Source organism: Mirounga leonina, unplaced genomic scaffold (genome assembly GCF_011800145.1).
Source record: "Mirounga leonina isolate KUSES-001 unplaced genomic scaffold, KU_Mleo_1.0 Mir_180, whole genome shotgun sequence".
In the NCBI taxonomy this organism is placed as follows: Eukaryota; Metazoa; Chordata; class Mammalia; order Carnivora; family Phocidae; genus Mirounga; species Mirounga leonina.
The window spans coordinates 9,716,208-9,733,969 of NW_023270469.1; the positions used below are offsets into that span (position 1 = coordinate 9,716,208).

The 17,762-nt window shown below is 44.8% G+C and overlaps 1 protein-coding gene across 2 annotated transcripts in view; it reads right to left on the minus strand.

Annotated features, from left to right (window-relative positions):
* The window catches only part of VAT1L (vesicle amine transport 1 like), a 139,829-nt gene that overhangs the window by 56,307 nt on the left and 65,760 nt on the right, over positions 1-17,762 (minus strand). The window contains exons 5-8 of one of the 2 annotated variants that reach the window (XM_035024737.1): positions 15,377-15,480; positions 14,507-14,562; positions 10,769-10,963; positions 1,516-1,739 (exon numbers count right to left, since the gene is read on the minus strand). In XM_035024737.1, coding sequence (XP_034880628.1) covers positions 1,665-1,739; positions 10,769-10,963; positions 14,507-14,562; positions 15,377-15,480 — 430 coding nt within the window. In that variant the 3' untranslated portion in view covers positions 1,516-1,664. Of the gene's footprint in view, positions 1-1,515; positions 1,740-10,768; positions 10,964-14,506; positions 14,563-15,376; positions 15,481-17,762 lie in introns of those variants that run through there. The other variant, XM_035024736.1, reaches the window with a different exon arrangement.

A 17,762-nucleotide genomic window follows, 5' to 3' on the forward strand; every position in this document is an offset into this window, starting at 1 on the left:
TGGTTCCTTATTCAGCCCACTGCAGATGGATGAGCTAGGCAGAGCTGTGTCTCAATTTGCTGATCTGTTGGGTAGCTCAGAGCAGGGTTGAGGGCAGGTGCATGGCACGGCTTGCGGACAGGATGGTGTTGGTATGTTTGAGCTGCAGAAAACACAGGTGACCGGAGCATGCAGGGACACCGTGCGTGGAAACTGAGAATGTATGTGTGTGTGCGTGTGGGGTGGGAGCAATTGTGTTGAACTGAAAAATCCAGGATTGTCCTTGAGAGAAAGGGGGACACGCGGCAAAGGAAGAATGAAGCTTAGGAACACAAAGCAAACATAGCAGTCACTCCTGGGGACTAGGCTTCCTCATCTGGAAACTCGGGGAAGGGACCAAGATACATGGATGGTTTCACAAGGCCATGCAGCGAGGATACTCTAAGGACTGAGGCCGGGGATCTGGACTTGCCAAGCTGCACCTCCTCCCATCTTCCCTTATCACAACTCTACACAATCCTTCTCTTCATCCCGCCCCACAATATAACAGCCTTACTGAGATACGATTTGCATACCATTCTGCATAATGCATTATAATGCATATAATGTGTGTAATGCAATGGTCTTTAGTATAGTCACAGACTTGTGCAACCACCAGTAATTTTAGAACATTTTCATCCCTCTGAACAGAAGCACCATACCTCTTAGTGGTCCTTTTCATTCCCCCCGCCCGGCCAAACCCCCTCAGGCCTAGGCAACCACTAGTCTACTTTCTAAACAGCCCTGCCCTGGAGCCTGCTCCTCCTGGCTATTTTCAGGGCTTTTTTTTTTTTTTTTAAAGATTTTATTTATTTATTTGACAGAGAGAGACACAGCGAGAGAGGGAACACAAGCAGGGGGAGCGGGAGAGGGAGAAGCAGGCTTCCAGCTGAGCAGGGAGCCCGATGCGGGGCTCGATCCCAGGACCCTGGGACCATGACCTGAGCCGAAGGCAGCCGCTTAACCGACTGAACCACCCAGGCGCCCCTATTTTCAGGGCTTTTGTTCTACTCAGCGCTGAATGGGAGGCTTATGCTGGCTGTCAGCCTGTCTTACCCACGTGTTCCCTTCCTGACCCTCTGCATCCAGGCTTCTGCCCTCCTCATCCTACTGAGAGGGCTTTCTGAAAGGTCAGCGTGACCCGGGGCCAAATCCAAAGGCTTTTCCTCTATGTGCTTCCTGACTTGTCAGCAGCTGCCGACATTAAGGACCTGTCAGACGGCCAGGGTGGTCCCCGTGCCATCGCCCTGTCTGTGGACGCCTCGTCTTCTGCCTGCTCTTGTGAAGGCTGGGGGATGCTGGGGTTCTGGCCTCAGCCTCTTCCCTTGGCCACGGAGAAGTGGCATACACTTGAGACCCAATCTGTCTTGCTGTGCCGGCGTGGCCACATACCAGCTGTGTGACCTGGGGCACCTTCATCACGAACCCCATTTCCTTATTTCTGCCATGGAGATAGTAACAGACAGTACCCCCTACTCGAGGTCATTGTGGGGATGCAGTGAGTTAATCAACGGAAGGTGCTTGGCACACAGAGACACGCTATACCAAGTGTTTGCCAATGAGATTATTTTGCTTATTCTTTTATTCAGTGAGTTTATTCATTGCCATTTTCTCAATAACTTTTCTGCATCAGACTTCCCTGGGCTTCAGATTTTCATTAAATTCAACAGAATCAGGAGATTGGGGCAAGTGTAGCTTCCCGAAAGCCTCACATCTGTGACCTGGAGGATGGGGAAAATAGTAGCTGGGTGTTAGGGCTGTTGGGCAGTCTAAATGATTTAATACATGCAGAACACGTAGAACAATGCCCAGCACACAGTGAATCCTCTCGAAGTCGTGGTAGTGGCAGTAGAAGTACCGGTCTTTACCCTCCTTTCTCATCTCCCTGTGATTGGGGGTTTGAACTGTGGACATCTCCACCTGCATGTTCTACCGTCACCCTCAAACCAAACTCAGAACTAAGCTCATCAGATTTTTTCACGGCAGCGTCTACCACTGGTGAGTAACATGGTATGTGCCAGCACCCCACTCCTGGTCTCCCAGGTTACAAGACCATTGATCATCTCCGTCTCTTGGTTCTCTTTTGTCTTTTGTCTCCATTTTCCATTCTTTCCAGTGACCCCGACTTGCTTATTCTCTCCCATTCCACTGCCCCCACTTCTGTCTGGGGCTCACCTACCCATGTCTCAAAATCTGCAGTGACCTCCTGGCCAGACCAGCTGCCCCCAGTCCGTCCTCCAAACCAATGAGCCCATGATACAACAGACATTGTCTGCTTTGGGGTGATGTCCTTAAAATACCCTCCCTACCCCCAACCATGCCTCAGAAGGAGCCTCTAAATCTTTAAAGAAGGTCCATGCCAGCCAGTTGCCATCTGCCATAATTAAGTGGGACTTTTCCATGGTTTCTCCTTGAGCCTTTGCCTCCTTAGCTTGGCTTTGGACAACTGTGTCCCATGCCTGGCTTCATCTTCTATTAACTTCCCAGTCTAGTGTCGGAGTCTGAAGCCTGCCATTTCTTGACACTGACAATCACACCCCCCACCTGGCCTTGTGTCTTGGGTCATTCCACACTCTGTCGCTGGTTTCAACATTAATCTGTCTCTCATCAAGTCACCCTCTTGCTCCAGGACAGGTAAGTGTCCCTATCAAGCTCAGCATTGTATTATTTTTTCTTCATTGATTCTTTTAGGCAGACCTATCTCTGTATAGGTTTTGTGATGGCATAGGATGAAAGACACACATGTAATTAAACCACGACTATTAACATGAATGGAAAAATGCAGGTGAAATATAATGAGGGATTAGGGGCACTTAAATAAGTGACTGCATTTGGATAGCAAGCTTCACTACAGTCAAGGCAAAGAGAGACATACAAGGAAGGGCATAATTAACATAATTTGCTAAAAGGTAATCATGCCAGATTGCTAGGGAGGCAAATTTTTTCCTACTTTCAAACAGAAGGATGACATCATTTCCTAGATCAGCTCCAGCAGGGTTTCTACAATGAAAGGCACGTTCTTCTGTCTCTGCAGGGTCTAATATGGTAACCACCAGCCGCATGTAACTATTGACCACTTGAAATGTGCCTAGTACCCCTAAGGAACTGAATCTCTAATTTGACTTAATTAATTTACATTTAAATAGCCACATGTGGCTAGTGGTTCCATATTAGAGAGTGCAAACATAGACAATTATGTAAATAATGTTGTAAAATGCTACCGGCAGTACCTTTAACAGAAGATTTTACAACTGCCAAGATCTCTGTGTCACCCTATATGAGTTGGCTGGGGCCTCCATAACACAATACCATAGACTGGTGGCTTAAACAACAGGAATTTACTTTCTCACCATTCTGGAGGCTGGGAGTCCCAGAGGAGGATGCCAGCAGGGTTGGTTATATTCTGGGGCCTCTCTCCTGCCCCTGCAGATGGCATGTCCTGACACGGTCTCTCTGCACATCCCTGGTGTCTCTCTGTCCTAATCTCCTCCTCTTAGAAGGACTCCAGTCAGACGTATGAGGGCCCACCCCAAGGCCTCATTTTAACTTGATTCATTCTCTAAAGGCCCTGTTTTTAAATACAATCCCATTCTGAAGTACTGAGCATCAGGGCTTCCACATATGAATTTGAGGGGCTGAGTAATGCAGCTCATAACAGAGTCCTCCCCGTGCTATGAAATGGCAGATGGGCAAAGGCATTTATAATCAGAGGCTACAGCTTTATAGTCCAGGTGTTTCATTACTAGTGTCACACCTGGGACGGGGGTGGGCTTCCGGGAACTGAAAGGGTCAGATGGTGCCATGTTCCTTAGGCCACACTCTCTAAGAGCAGTCACCTCACCTAGAACGTCAACTCCTCTTTCTCTGCTTGGCAGTGAAGGCCTCCAGGATGTGCCTCCATCGACCAATCCAACCTTACCTCCTCTCCTCCTTAGCCAACCACCTCTGCTGTGTTTTGCTCAGACCTCTCAACCCTGCCTACCCCATACTCCTGCTTCTGAGATTTTGTCACTGTCCCTCCTGCTTGGAATGCCTTCCCTGTTTTGTAATCCCAAAGTCATCCAAAGAATTTGTATCCTTCCGATCTCAACTAAGCCCCTCCTCGTTCTTGGGGCCACTTTTTGACTTGTCTCTTCATTCTCATCCTTGACCCAACTCCCAGAACCTTGGCTTATTTTCTTTGCCATATTTGACCTGCTCCAACCCTCACTTACTTTCAGCATCAGAAAGAAAGAACATTTAAAGATAACTGAAAGATTAACATGGGATCTGAAAACAGATGAAACAGCTCTTTACTATAGACATCAGAATCTTTTTTTAAAATTAACATATAATGTATTATTTGTTTCAGAGGTACAGGTCTGTGATTCATCAGTCTTACACAATTCACAGCGCTCACCATAGTACATACCCTCCCCAATGTCCATCACCCAGCCACCCCATCCCTCCCACCCCCCACCACTCCAGCAACCCTCAGTTTGTTTCCTGAGATTAAGAGTCCCTTATGGTTTGTCTCCCTCTCTGGTTTAGTCTTGTTTCATTTTTCTCTCCCTTCCCCTATGATCCTCCGTCTTGTTTCTCAAAATCCTCATATCAGTGAGATCATATGATACTTATCTTTCTCTGATTAACTTATTTCGCTTAGCATAATACCCTCTGGTTCCATCCACGTTGTTGCAAATGGCAAGATTTCATTTTTTGATGGCTGCATAATATTCCATTGTGTGTGTGTGTGTATGTGTGTGTCTATATATATATATACATACACACCACATCTTCTTTATCCATTCATCTGTTGATGGACAGCTAGGGTCTTTCCATAGTTTGGCTATTGTGGACATTGCTGCTATAAACATTGGGGTGCACGTACCCCTTCGGATCCCTACATTTGTATCTTTGGGGTAAATACCCAGTAGTGCAATTGCTGGGTTGTAGGGTAGCTCTATTTTCAACATTTTGAGGAACCTCCATACTGTTTTCCAGAGTGGCTGCACCAGCTTGCATTCCCACCAACAGTGTAGGAGGGTTCCCCTTTCTCAGCATCCTCGCCAACATCTGTGGTTTCCTGACTTGTTAATTTTAGCCATTCTGACTGGTGTGAGGTGGTATCTCATTGAGGTTTTCATTTGGATTTCCCTGATGCCAAGTGATGTTGAGCATTTTCTCATGTGTCTGTTGGCCATTTGGATGTCTTCTTTGCAGAAATGTCTGTTCATGTCTTCCACCCGTTTCTTGATTGGATTAGTTGTTCTTTGGGTGTTGAGTTTGATAAGTTCTTTATAGATTTTGGATACTAGCCCTTTATCTGATATGTCATTTGCAAATACCTTCTCCCATTCTGTCGGTTGTCTTTTGGTTTTGTTGACTGTTTCCTTTGCTGTGCAAAAGCTTTTTATCTTGATGAAGTCCCAATAGATTCTTAATTAACATTATTCTCTCTAGTTTTCAAATCCAGTTGCACTTGAAACAGTACCCCATGACCGACACCTCAGTTTTGTGTCAGAAACTAAATCATAAACGTAAGGGCCAGGGAATCCTAAAATAGTACTCGCACATAGTAGGTCTCAGTAATGTCACTGCTGCTTGGTTGACAAATACAAGTATGTTTCATTCCTTTCTCATCTCTGAACTGTTTGGAGAGATGAGCTTTTTTCTAACTTAATGTACAGCTGCATCTTTAATATCTGGAGGCAAACCTGAAGCTGGAGCATATCTCTGCTTCGTGTATTAAACTTACAATAAAGTCAAAGACAGATGGCTAAAAAGAAACACTAAATCGTTCCTGAAATTATTAAATCTTCTAGTCTGAGGGCTCAGAGAGCCCAAGAAAATTTTCTTTCAATCCCTATGGGCTTTATATTCCATCGATGAGGTTACAGAGCTGGCCTGAAAAGCAATTTTGTGAAATCATTTACCAAAGGGGAGGGGAAAAAAATCATTACAGTCATCCCTCTGAGGTTCGCAAGTAATAAGCATACTCTATTCTCCTCAAGCCCAGAAGAGCCACGTGGGCTTGATAAATAACTGAGTTTGGGCCAAGTGCAGCTCTAAACAGATGTCTGTAAATATTGTAGAAAAGATCCCCCAGAAAGTTGGTGGGTGTTAACTGATGAGTGGCTGTGGACGTTTTTGTTGGCAAACAGGCAACGGCTGTCTCTCTCCCCCCTCTGTGGGGAGGGGAGCCTGCCATAGGAACGTATAATCCCTTTGTTTTTCTACGGACTATCTTAACCAATATGGCTTCTTTTAAAGCAGCGTTTCTCAATTTGTGGAGGTCTTGCCCCTCCCAGGGACATTTGACCACGTCTAGTGATATTTTTTATTGTCATGGCTGGCAGTGGGTGGCGCTACTGGTATCTAGTGGGCAGAGACCAGAGATGCTACTAATCCTACAAAGCATAGGGCCACCCCCACCCCCAGCAAAGGATGATTTGGCCAAAATGTCAATTGGGCCCAGGTTGTCTTTAAGTAATAATACCTGGTTTTAGTATGTCTTGTTCATTCATTCATTTATTCGTCATTCAACACATATTTATTATTGAACAGGTAGTCCTATTTCTGTGTATTGCTGGATTCATCAGTTCACTCATGTAATGAGTGTTTATTGAGCATCGACTCCAGGCCAGGCACTGGGGTCTTGAACGGCACAGTCAGGGTCTTTCCTCATCTGGGATTTACTTCATAGTGGAAGGGAGACAAGAGTCTCGACAAGCCAACAGATGAACAAGAGCATTTCAACCAGTGATAAATACAATGGAGATTGGTCGAACAGAGTAAAAAGAGCCACCTGGGTGGGTGGCTGTGTAGGAAGAACCCTTCAGGAGGGGCTTACGGAAGGTCTCTCTATTTAGGTCACATTGAAGCTGAGATATGAATGGGTGGAAGGAAGCAGCTCTGTGAAAATCTGGAGGAGGAGTATTCAAAATACCTCTGTTCCCAAAGGCTTGGGTAGTTTCAGGACCAGGGACATGCAGGCCACTGCAACTCGGATGGAGGAGGCGAAGTGGACAGTGAGAAGATGATGAGAGGGGCAGGAGTTACGACCAGACAAAGCTGTACAGTCCAGGAAAGAATTCAGACTGCAGATCAGGTGCAGTGGGAAGTCACAGCGGGATTTTAAGCAGGGTGGACACGGTCTGGGTTAGGGAGTGATAAGGGTGACAGTGATAAGGTGATAAGTGATAAGGCCCAAGGGTGGGCTGCTGGGTGGAGAATGCCCTGCACTGGGGCAAGATGGAAGTGAGGGGCCAGTCAGGAGCTCATGCAGGAGGGAGACCAGCTTAGACCACAGTGCCATGAGTGGAAAGGAGAGCAAGTGGGTGAATTGGGGAAGTATTTGGAATAAAGTACCCGGACTTGCATGGATAGGATCCCTGACTCAGTCCACCACGACTGCCAGCCTGAGCTTCCCGCCTCTGGTCAGTGCGGGTCCTGAGAACCTGTGCTCTGCATCCTCGCAGAACCCATCCTGACTTAACTCCCACATGCATGGGGCTCCACTGTCCCCCACTGCCTTACATGAGCACACCCTCCCTAATGAGCACTGAGCTCAGGTTAGCCCCCCCTCCCATTCCCAAGTCAGGTCAAGAGCTTCCTTGAATATCAGACTTCTGCAGCTAGAGCCTGGGACCCAGTCTCACAATTTTTGCTTCTTCCCTACTGGATCATACCCTTGGGGTCCCAATGTGGCACCTCCTGACCATGACCTGCTAGCAGCCTCCCATGGGACTTAGACTAAACTCCAGATTTCTATCTGGGCCCTGCTCACCTACTCCGGTACTCCTTTTTTAAAAAATTTTTTAATTTAAATTCAATTTAATTAACATATACTGTATTACTAGTTTCAGTGGTAGAATTCAGTGATTCATCAGTTTCATACAACACCCAGTGCTCATTACTTCACGAGCCCTCTTTAATGCCCATCACCCAGTTACCCTTTCCCCCCACCAACCTCCCCTTCAGCAACCCTCAGTTTGTTCCCTATAGTGAAGAGTCTCTTATGGTTTGCCTCCTTCTCTGTTTTCCTCTCATTTTATTTTTCCTTCCCTTCCCCTGTTCACCTGTTTTGTTTCTTAAATTCCACATGAGTGAAATCATATATTTATCTTTCTCTGACTGATTTCACTTAGCATAATACCTTCTAGTTCCATCCACATCATTGCAAATAGCAAGACTTCATTCTTTTTGATGGCTGAATAATATTCCTCTGTGTGTGTGTGTATGCCACATCTTCTTTATCCATTCATCTGTCAGTGGACATCTGGGCTCTTTCCATAGTTTGGCTATTATGGGCATTGCTGCTATAAACATTGGGGTGCAGGTGCCCCTTCAAATCACTATGTTTGTATCCTTTGGATAAATACCATTCCCACATTTGCTCATACCAACCTGTGGAAAGGGGCCACATAAGCCTTGTCCTTTTACTCTTGAGGGTCTCTCTGCCTTGGAGGCACTTTTTTGTAGCTTTCAGCCTCTTTCATGTCCCAGCTTGAATGATAACTAACCCTTCTTGTCTGAAGTCACTGTACCGAATGCATTTTCAATGAGTGCGATACCACCCCCCCCAAAGGGATAAAAATTGGTTCTTGGAGGATGAAAAAAATCTTACTCTTTTAATCTGTAAAGCACAGATATACATGTAGGACATAAACAGAAGGATAGCTAGCTAGATGATAGGTAGGTAGCTGAATTGATAGAGAGATAGATGGTATACCTATGGTATTAAAATATCATAGAGGGGATTCATCAGGAAAAGAAGTCTAAAAAGTCTCCTGTGAGGGGCAGATAATAAGGAAAAAGAGGTTGAAAACCACTGGTCTGTGAAAACTCTTCCCGCTCCACTTACTTCCAACATATACCCTCATTTAATTCCTTTCAGGAACTTATGACAATTTGCAAATACCCTCCTGATTTCTGTTCACTGTCCAGTATTTTCTGCCCCTCCCTCCATCCCTCTAAATGTAAGCTACATGAAACCCAGGTATTTTGGCTGTCTGTTCACCACTGTGTCCCCAGCATCTGCACAGTGCTGAGCACATAGTAATTATTCAATACCTATTTGTGACCAAGAAATTATTTCAAATACGAGAATAAGGACCCACGGGGTCAACGGCACCCCTCCTGGATTTCAACTCTCACTTAAATGCTTCCCTTTTAAACCCTGAGTTTAAGTATAAGCCCCCTTCTTTGTCTCATAGTCAAGTTAATCTCTTAGCCCTGGTCTTGACTACCCCCAGTTCTCTCTCCTCTCTGACCACTGAGAACCAGGAACCATGCAGTCCAGCCCTTCTCTATGCCACTGAGATACCACAGTGAATACCATCCGTATGTCTGACTCAGTAATTAAAAACGTTTTCAAGGAATGTATAACAGTAGGCTAGCCATCTTGGAGATTACACAGCAGAAGGAATGCATGATTATCTGATTTAACAAGAAACCGAATCACAGTGAACATCTGCAAAAGAAAAAAAGACTGGAAGGACACAAGCCAAAATGTTGGCAATGTTCTCTCTGAAATGTGCACTTGCAGTTTATTTTCTCCTTACGCTTCTGTTCTTAATTTAGGACTTTCCTACGATAAGCATGTATTTCTTTTATCAGAAGACACAAGGGTTTTGGTAGCTGGGTATTTTTTTAAGACCATTCATGATACTGCGGTATCGAAGAGGCACTCCTGGTCCATTCGCCCAAGACCAGTTTTACTCGATTACATGGGGACCCCCACAAAGCTTTTTTTAGGGCAGTTTCTGTGCTTAGGGGAGCCACTGGATTTTGGCCAACTTAGTTCATTAGGCAAATAGCACCAGCTTTATTGTCAGGACAATACCTACTATGTGTATCACAGAACATTATGTTTGTTAGCTTTTCCAAGGATGTCTGTGACTCCCCAAAGTACAAAAAAATTCTCGTAAGGCACTCACCCATGCAAAATGCAAAAGCCAAACAAACACAAAACACATTCCTACATATTTTAAGATACTTCTCAGGGGGCTTCATGGCTGCCTGAAGCCAACGGCCTGACCTACGAAGATTTCTTAGTGAAATGTCAACCTAGGTTATACCTCTTTATTTTCTCTGCGTAGGTAGCTACCAAGACTGGCTACCCAAATGTCCAGAACTTCCCTGATCCTGGAGGATTTTCTAGACCCTGCCTCCTCCTAGCACATACCAGCTGCCCCAGTGCAGCCAGTTCATGCTTCAGTATCCCGAAAGGTTACATTATGGAGTCTAGATTTTTTTCATGATCAAGGAATGCTTTCAAATCCTAGAACTTTTGGCAGATCAGTTAACAAACACACTCAGTCCAATACTAGACCCAATTCATTCATAATTACAGTGCCCATTGTGACCGCTAACAGCAGTGAGTTTAGCATACAAAACATTTCAGCTCTGAGCCACTGTCTGCCCCAACCTTGATGTCATCTACTCACGAGATGATAATATAAATGATGCTGCAGCAATATTCATGCCCTCTGAGAACCCAGGTGGACCGTCCACACCCATGAAAACTTGGTGGCCTATCTGAGAAGGGCTCATAGTGGTAGGTTGAGGCACATGGTTTGAGAACCACTACGGAACTTAGAGTATTTCTTACATCCAAAGCCCAAACTCTAGGACCATGACTTTTAGGACCCTCATTTAAAACGAACAAATCTGGAGAATAATCTTTGAATAAAAGATTGTATCTGGCTGCCCAAATCTCCCTGGGCTAAAAAGAGATTATTTGCTGGGGGAAAAACATCATTCTTACCTCCTCCAGGGCCCAAAGGGAGTCTACCACGGGCTTGATCTTCTTGTGGTTGTAGAGCCCAATGAGTTTGTCCACCACTCCTCGAATGAGGCCTGCACGGCCCTGTTTGAAGAGCAGATTTAAAAGGGAAAATCCCGCGATGACTTTGTTCTCTTCGTAGAGCTTGATGGGGTTCACCTTCTCGACCTGCCACCACTGGAAGGAGAGAAGGTGTCCGTTACAAGGAACCAAAGCCTGCTGTGTTCACAGCATCGTGTGCAGAGAATAGGGCTGCAGTGGGACGGATTCCAACTGGCCAAGGGGTGGTCGTTGTTGGGGTATTTTTTAAGGCAGCTACTTAGCCAGGCAGTGCTGTGACTGAATGGTGATGCTTGTGAGCAGAGCACGGGGTCTAGGTGGGAGAGAGAAACAAACTTCCTGAAAACAGCTATTGGGCCGCATGTCATCGGAACATTGAGGCACAGGGTTAGGACTGTCGGCTCTGGAGCTGAATCCTGCTACCACTTCTGCTCCCTGTTCTTCTGTGTGCTTCATATCCCTGGGCAACAGAGAGTGGCAGGGTACTTCCTCTCAGGCTTCTGAAGAGTTTAGCTTATGAATGGTGGGGAAGGAGAGGGGTGGCAGAGAAGTCCACCAAGTGTGGTAGGGACTTAGTGGGATGGTGACCCAGCCACAAGAGCAGCTTTCCTAGGGGGAATGATGGTACAGCTGGAGAGGTGGGTAGGAATCCACCAGAGAAGGAGTGAGGGAACATAATTCAGGCAGAAAGCACAGCATGATGGAGCGTGAAGCCACAGTGTTGGGACAAAGCCAGCGGTTCCTATCTGAGGGACAGTGGGTAATGTCTGGGGGTGTTTTTGTGGTGGTGACTGGAGGGGAGGGGAAACTATTGGCATCTAGTGGATAGAAGCCAGGGGTGCTGGTGAACATCCCACGGTGCACTGGGCAACCCCTCATAACAAAGAGTTATCCAGCCCCAAATGCCAATAGCGCTAAAGTCCTAGATGGAACACAAACACAAGTGCCAAATGTGGCTATTTCCAGCCTCTCATCCCCCACTTCAGACATGAAAATAAGTAAATAATCCACTAATGGTTATCCAACTATTTTGTTCTGATTTACCTGCATTTTCTTTGGTGCTGGTCAGAATTTAGAAATGCCAAGTTCCAGTTTCTAAGGGCTCTAAGGAGAAGTGGTGAATCGTTTAAAAGAGAAGGCAGAGAGGAATGTGATGGGCACTTAGGGACATTCATAATATTTATGTTATTGGGGTGTTTATTTACATCCTGCCTCTTCCCTGAATTGTGGGAGCTCACGAAAGCTCACAAAAGATTTTGATACATATTTTTTAAGTGGAACAATCATATTGTTAGGAAAATAAGTGTGAGAAAGGTAAGTCAAAAAAAGGGATAAGGTTCATGCACGAAATTCTTTACTAATGTACATCCCCTGAGGGCCTGGAGGCCAGCTCGAGGAGAGACATATATTTGGCCATGGGCTGGCTTCCCACAAACACAAAGTAGAGAAATGATTAATGACTTGTTTCATGGTGCATCTGCAACGTTCAAGTAAATGTTTGTGAAATGAATGCTTGCTAAATCTGCAATTCCTGCAGCTATGGTTAAGGGAGTTCTAGAGCCAAATGCCTGGTTTTGAATCCCAGTTCTGCCACTTACTAGCTGTGCAACTTTAGGCAAGTCACCTAACTTCTCTGTGCTAAGTTTCCCTACTGTATCTCATGGGGTCAATCATGAGGAACAAATGTGTTAATATATATACAAAGTTCTTAGAAGAGTGTCTGACCTGGAGTAGGTTTTCTATAAATATAAAGTATTTCTGTTATCTTTGATTTAGTGAGGAGGAGCTCTGAATTGAAGTCAGATTGCTCTCTAGTTGTTAACCACTGTTAACCAATGCTATAGTCTAAAAGCCAATGGCATGTTTGACAAAGAGTGAGTACCAGCTCTGCAAGAGTTTTAAGGTGGAACATAATTAGGATATCTAAGTGAGAAATTCTTGTATATGTCCAAGTATGGCTTTATTTTCTAAGCCTTTCTCCAATATATAGAAGAAAATTCCTTTCTAGAACCTTCTAGAACAAAGTCATCATTCCACTCCTTGGCATGCCCTATCTTCATTTTGCTTCTCACTGACCAACTAATATTGGACCTGACCTCTGAAAGGAAATAGTCTTTGTTCTTGACCTCCAACTATGTAGCATTCTTTTAATCGGCACCCCTGTTTCAGGCAGGAGAATCTCAACCTCCATCCTGGCCATGTTTTTATGAGTGCCTTCACTGAACCTGGGCACACTGCAGTTATTTCATTAACACTGTGTGTTCTGATTGTGCGTTTAGGGGAGAAAAGGAAAACACTCCTTAAAACTGCATGTAATTTGGGATCAATTTGGTTACCCACAGCAGGCTGTCAGCATCACGTTAATTACAGCCATGGCAACAAAACAGCTGCGAGTGGCACAAAGCCTGTGTTCATGGGACTTGCTCCAGACAGCATCCTTCATTACACTCCATTCTTGCTCCCTTACAGATTCTGTCATTGCAGTGATCCTTGACCTAAACTTGGAAGTTCAAAGGCAAAGACAGGTCCTTTAATTCTACTGTCACAGGGCAGGGAGTACGAATCATTCCAGAATCAGGGAATGTTTGGGGGTGGAGCCTTGTGCAGCTGCAATGTTGGCACTTAGGGGACATATGAATACCCCATAGTGCCACACTTAGAATGATTTCTATGGCTTTCCCTGGCCACCCTATTCCAGATGCCTCCACCCCATCCTGCATCCTGTTTTGAATCCCTTTCAGAGTTCTTATGACCATTTACAATAATCATCTTATTAATATGTTTTACTTCTTTCAGTTTGTCTCCCTCATTAGAATGTGAGAGTCATAAGGGGCTAATATGTGCCCATCTCATTCACTGCAACGCCCTGGTGACTTGCACACATGGCAGGTGCTCAGACGGTGCTCACAAAGTGAGTGAACCAATCAATGATGCGCTGGCTGCTTAGGAGGCTCAGGAGAGGAGATAAGAGCAAGCTCTTGTGAGAAGCAGCAATTCTCTGTTGGGAGGCAGGGGTAAAAACTGAAGTTCAAGTCCAAATTAGCTTAATTCTAGCAAGTGTTGCTCTAGGTAGCAATATAGATCGGAGTAGGTTGGAATGCCCAGGGATGTGGTTTCTCAATCACAAAGTAACCACTACATTCAGAGCATGATTATTTAAGCTACAGGTTCAGAGATTTGCCTGTGTCTAAAATCACCCAGGGGGCTCACTACAGTTGTGGGATCCCATTTGGATCTCCAACTCAGTAGAGTGGAGGTACAGAGAAATCTTAAGGACCCCCAGAGACCTGGTCAGAAACCAACTCAGTTGGTTTCTCCATAAAGCAAATAAAATTCACTTAATGCCAAGTTTATTTTTTACCAATGAATGATTAAAAACACAAAAACTTAAGCAATCTCTGTTGAAATCAAAATAAAGCTTTCTTGAGTTTCTCGGATGCTCCCAGCTCCCTGCTTCATTTAGACAAAGCAGCCAAAGTTAATACAGAGTCTTGTCCATGTGTAGTGACCAGGGTGGGAACACAGGGTTTATTGAAAATGAATGATGCAGATGAAGGACAAACAAGGTTTAGGTTATTAGGTCAATGTCTTTAGATGGAAGAGCTCACAAGATGCAAATCACGCACTACCATAGTACATTTGACATGTACAGATACTTACTGATTTTGCAAAGCTAAAGAAGCTCTTGGTCTCTCCAGTCACCATGTTGGATGAACCTGCAAATGGAGGATTCCCAAGTCAAGCTATTGCTAATGAAAACCAACATCTCTTGCTACATACAGAAGAATGGCAGTTGTTTGGTCCAGAACTGTCAAGAGCTTGAAAAAACTTTAATGCAGCCTTAGAAAAATGAGGGAAATTAAGGGGGTGGGTGGCATTAAGTTGACTTAATTTTAGCCAAGTGTCACTGGATCAAAGAGAAAGCAGTATTTCTCAAGGTGACCATGTCATTACTTTGGAAAATTGGGCATGTAGCAAAAATGTGATTTAGACCCACTTTCTAATAAAATGATAAGTTGCTTGAAATGTCTTATTGGTTCCATTCTTCAAGACTGGGAAATGAAGTCCTATATGAGCCTGACTCATGATTTGAATTTGATTCCTTAAGTGAAGGGCTTGGGGCTCTGGTGGGCTGGGCACTTAAGTTGCAGGGAGAGATAGGACTGAGCTAGAATTTAGATGGATGGAAAAATGGGGTACAGAAGAGCAGGTGAGAGTGAATATAGATTCAGGAGCCCAGGAAGTGGTGTGATCAATGTACTAGCACCAAAGAAATCTGAGCAGAGAGGACAAAACCACTTGAGAAAAATGGTGTGAGAAACTGAGCTTTGTTAAAGGGAACAAGCAATATTCAGAGGGAAGATGGGAGATGGTGTTAGGAAGATTTCCTAAGATGCTCTTACAGAAAGAAAAGACCCCTTTGTGTGGTTCTTGGGGATGCAGAGGGGATGAGAGCTCTTAACAGATCAGATGCCATATTGGTGCAGTGCTCCCTGTTTCAGACCATACCCTCTTGTCTTCAGCACTTACCATATAAAATATAGGTTCCCAGTGGTTTGAGAAGGCTGAGACCTTTTCCAGTGTTATCCCCACAGAGGCAATCCAAAACAATGTCCACTCCTTCAGGAGAGATTCTAAATGGTGTGAAGACAAAGTAAGATACTGTCACCTGTTAAGGACCAAACTTTTGATCGCTCTCCCTTCCTGTGTCATGTTGTTTACTCCTAGAATCAGAAAGAGCTAGAGCTCCAGGAGTAGCCATAAATAGGCCAGGAGGCCAGGAGGTAGATTTACCTTTCTGGGTTCCACTCAAGAACTTCACAGAGCTGGAGGCAGCTAAAAGTCTGACTGGTGGCTGATATCAGGAGCCAGCCTGGGTTAGGAGAGTGAGCGTGAACATCCCGCTCATTGAATAAATACATCTGAATTTGTATCTAGCCACCTCTTGCAACTTCTCTGAGCCTTAGCTTTCTCCTTCATAAAGTGGAACAAGCATGTTTCTTTGTGCTGGGGATGAAATGAGGTGTCAAATGCTTGACCCATTGCCAGTCACACAACCATCACTCCAAAGTCAGTCACTCAACAATTCCTATCTGTGGAGCTTGAGCTATGGGCTAGGCTCTGTCCGAGGTGCTGGAAAGAGAGATGGGGGAGCAAAACCAACATGTCTTCATGGGGTTTCCAGTCTAGCAGGGATTAGATTTTCTCCCCTTCTCCCTCTCTCCTCAGTGAAGCACATTAATTTAACTCACAAACTTGTATTCATCCAATCTCTAGGTTCAATCTAAAATGGAATCTTTGAGGAAGAAGGTTAAATAGACAGGATCTCAGGGCACCTGGTTGGTTCAGTTGGTTAAGCAGCTGACTCTTGGTTTTGGCTCAGGTCCTGATCTCAGGGTTCTGGGGTCAAGCCCCATATCAGGCTCCATGCTCAGTGGGAAGCCTGCTTGAGGATTCTCTCTCTCCCTCTCTCTCTGCCCCTCACCCCTATTCTCTTTCTCTCTCTCTCTCTCAAATAAATAAATCTTAAAAAAAAAAGAGGCTCTTCCTGTAGAGTAGAAGGCTCCAGAGTAGAGAATCCATATTTGTACTGTATTAAGCAGACGAAACATTTTTTGATCCCTTCTTCCATTAATTTATTTATACATTCATTGATTCACTCACTCACTCATGCATTTAGCAAACATCTACTGGGCTTCCACTGTTAGAAGATATTATGCTTGCGGGAGGGAGCTTTAAACAGGAAGGCTCTGGGGATTGTAGGGAAGATATTCATGCCCCCAGGGCTCCCAATTATGGCTAGGCCTTGCTCTGCTCAGACAAGAATGGCATTTCTTCAGATTTGTGAGTTTGCAGGATTATCTTGTCTTAGCACACAGCTCAGTATTTCTTCCTCCACCTTCATCCCCAAACAAAGTTCAGGCATTGCAGCTCATGTCAACAGCTGGATCCTGTTTTCATAAGTAGGAAATTGCATGTGCATCTCTAGGGTTCAGACACTAAGCCAACTGCCCCATGCCCAAGGACAGCCAAGTTGTGACTTTCAAAAGCTGAGTCATGACCTTCAAAAGCCTTGAGTCAAGTCCAAACTCCAGTCATTACAAAGACTCATCAAAAATTATCAGCTTAGCTTTTACCTAATAGAATGCTTATCTGTAAGGGTATGTCTGTTCAAGTCCCACCTATAAATTCAGAACTAGGGAATTAGGCCAGTGGATCTAAAACTTAAGTGTGCATCAGAATCTGGGGGCGGGGGGGGGGGGGACTCATTAAAACAGATTGCAATTTGCCCTCCTTCCCCCTCTTCTCCTAGCTTCTGATTCAGTTGGTTTGGGGTGGGCCCAAAGATGTGCGTTTCTAACAGGTTCTTAGGAGATACTGATGCTGCTGATTCTGGATCCACACTTTGGTCTAAGCCAGCTACTCGGGAGCCAAACTGGCTATTTTTTTTTATCAATAATTAATTTGTTCATTAAATATTTGGCCCTGGCACTGCACTAGGCACTGGAGATGCAGGTGTAAGTCCAAACAGATTTGATTTCTCTCCTTTTAGAACTTCTATTAGGTAGATGTTAACCTATAATTACACAAATAAAAATTAAATTGAAATTGAATGGCATCTAGTGCCACAAGACTGTAATCAATCTAGAGTTTGCCCAGTCAGGTCTGCCAGAGAATGCATCCCTGGGAAAAAGCAAAGTGGAGAAGTTATCTAGGTAAAGAGTGGCAGGAATAATGTTCCAGGTGGGGGGGGAACAGCATATGCAAAGGTCCTGTGGTGGGAGAAAGCCTGTGAGCAGGAAGACTGGGAAGCAGCCAGTAAAGAAAATGTAAAGAGGTGAGGCCTGAGAGGCAGTTGGGAGTTGGAATACACAGACTCCATTGGTGGGCTCTAGGTTGATGCCTCACACCTGGT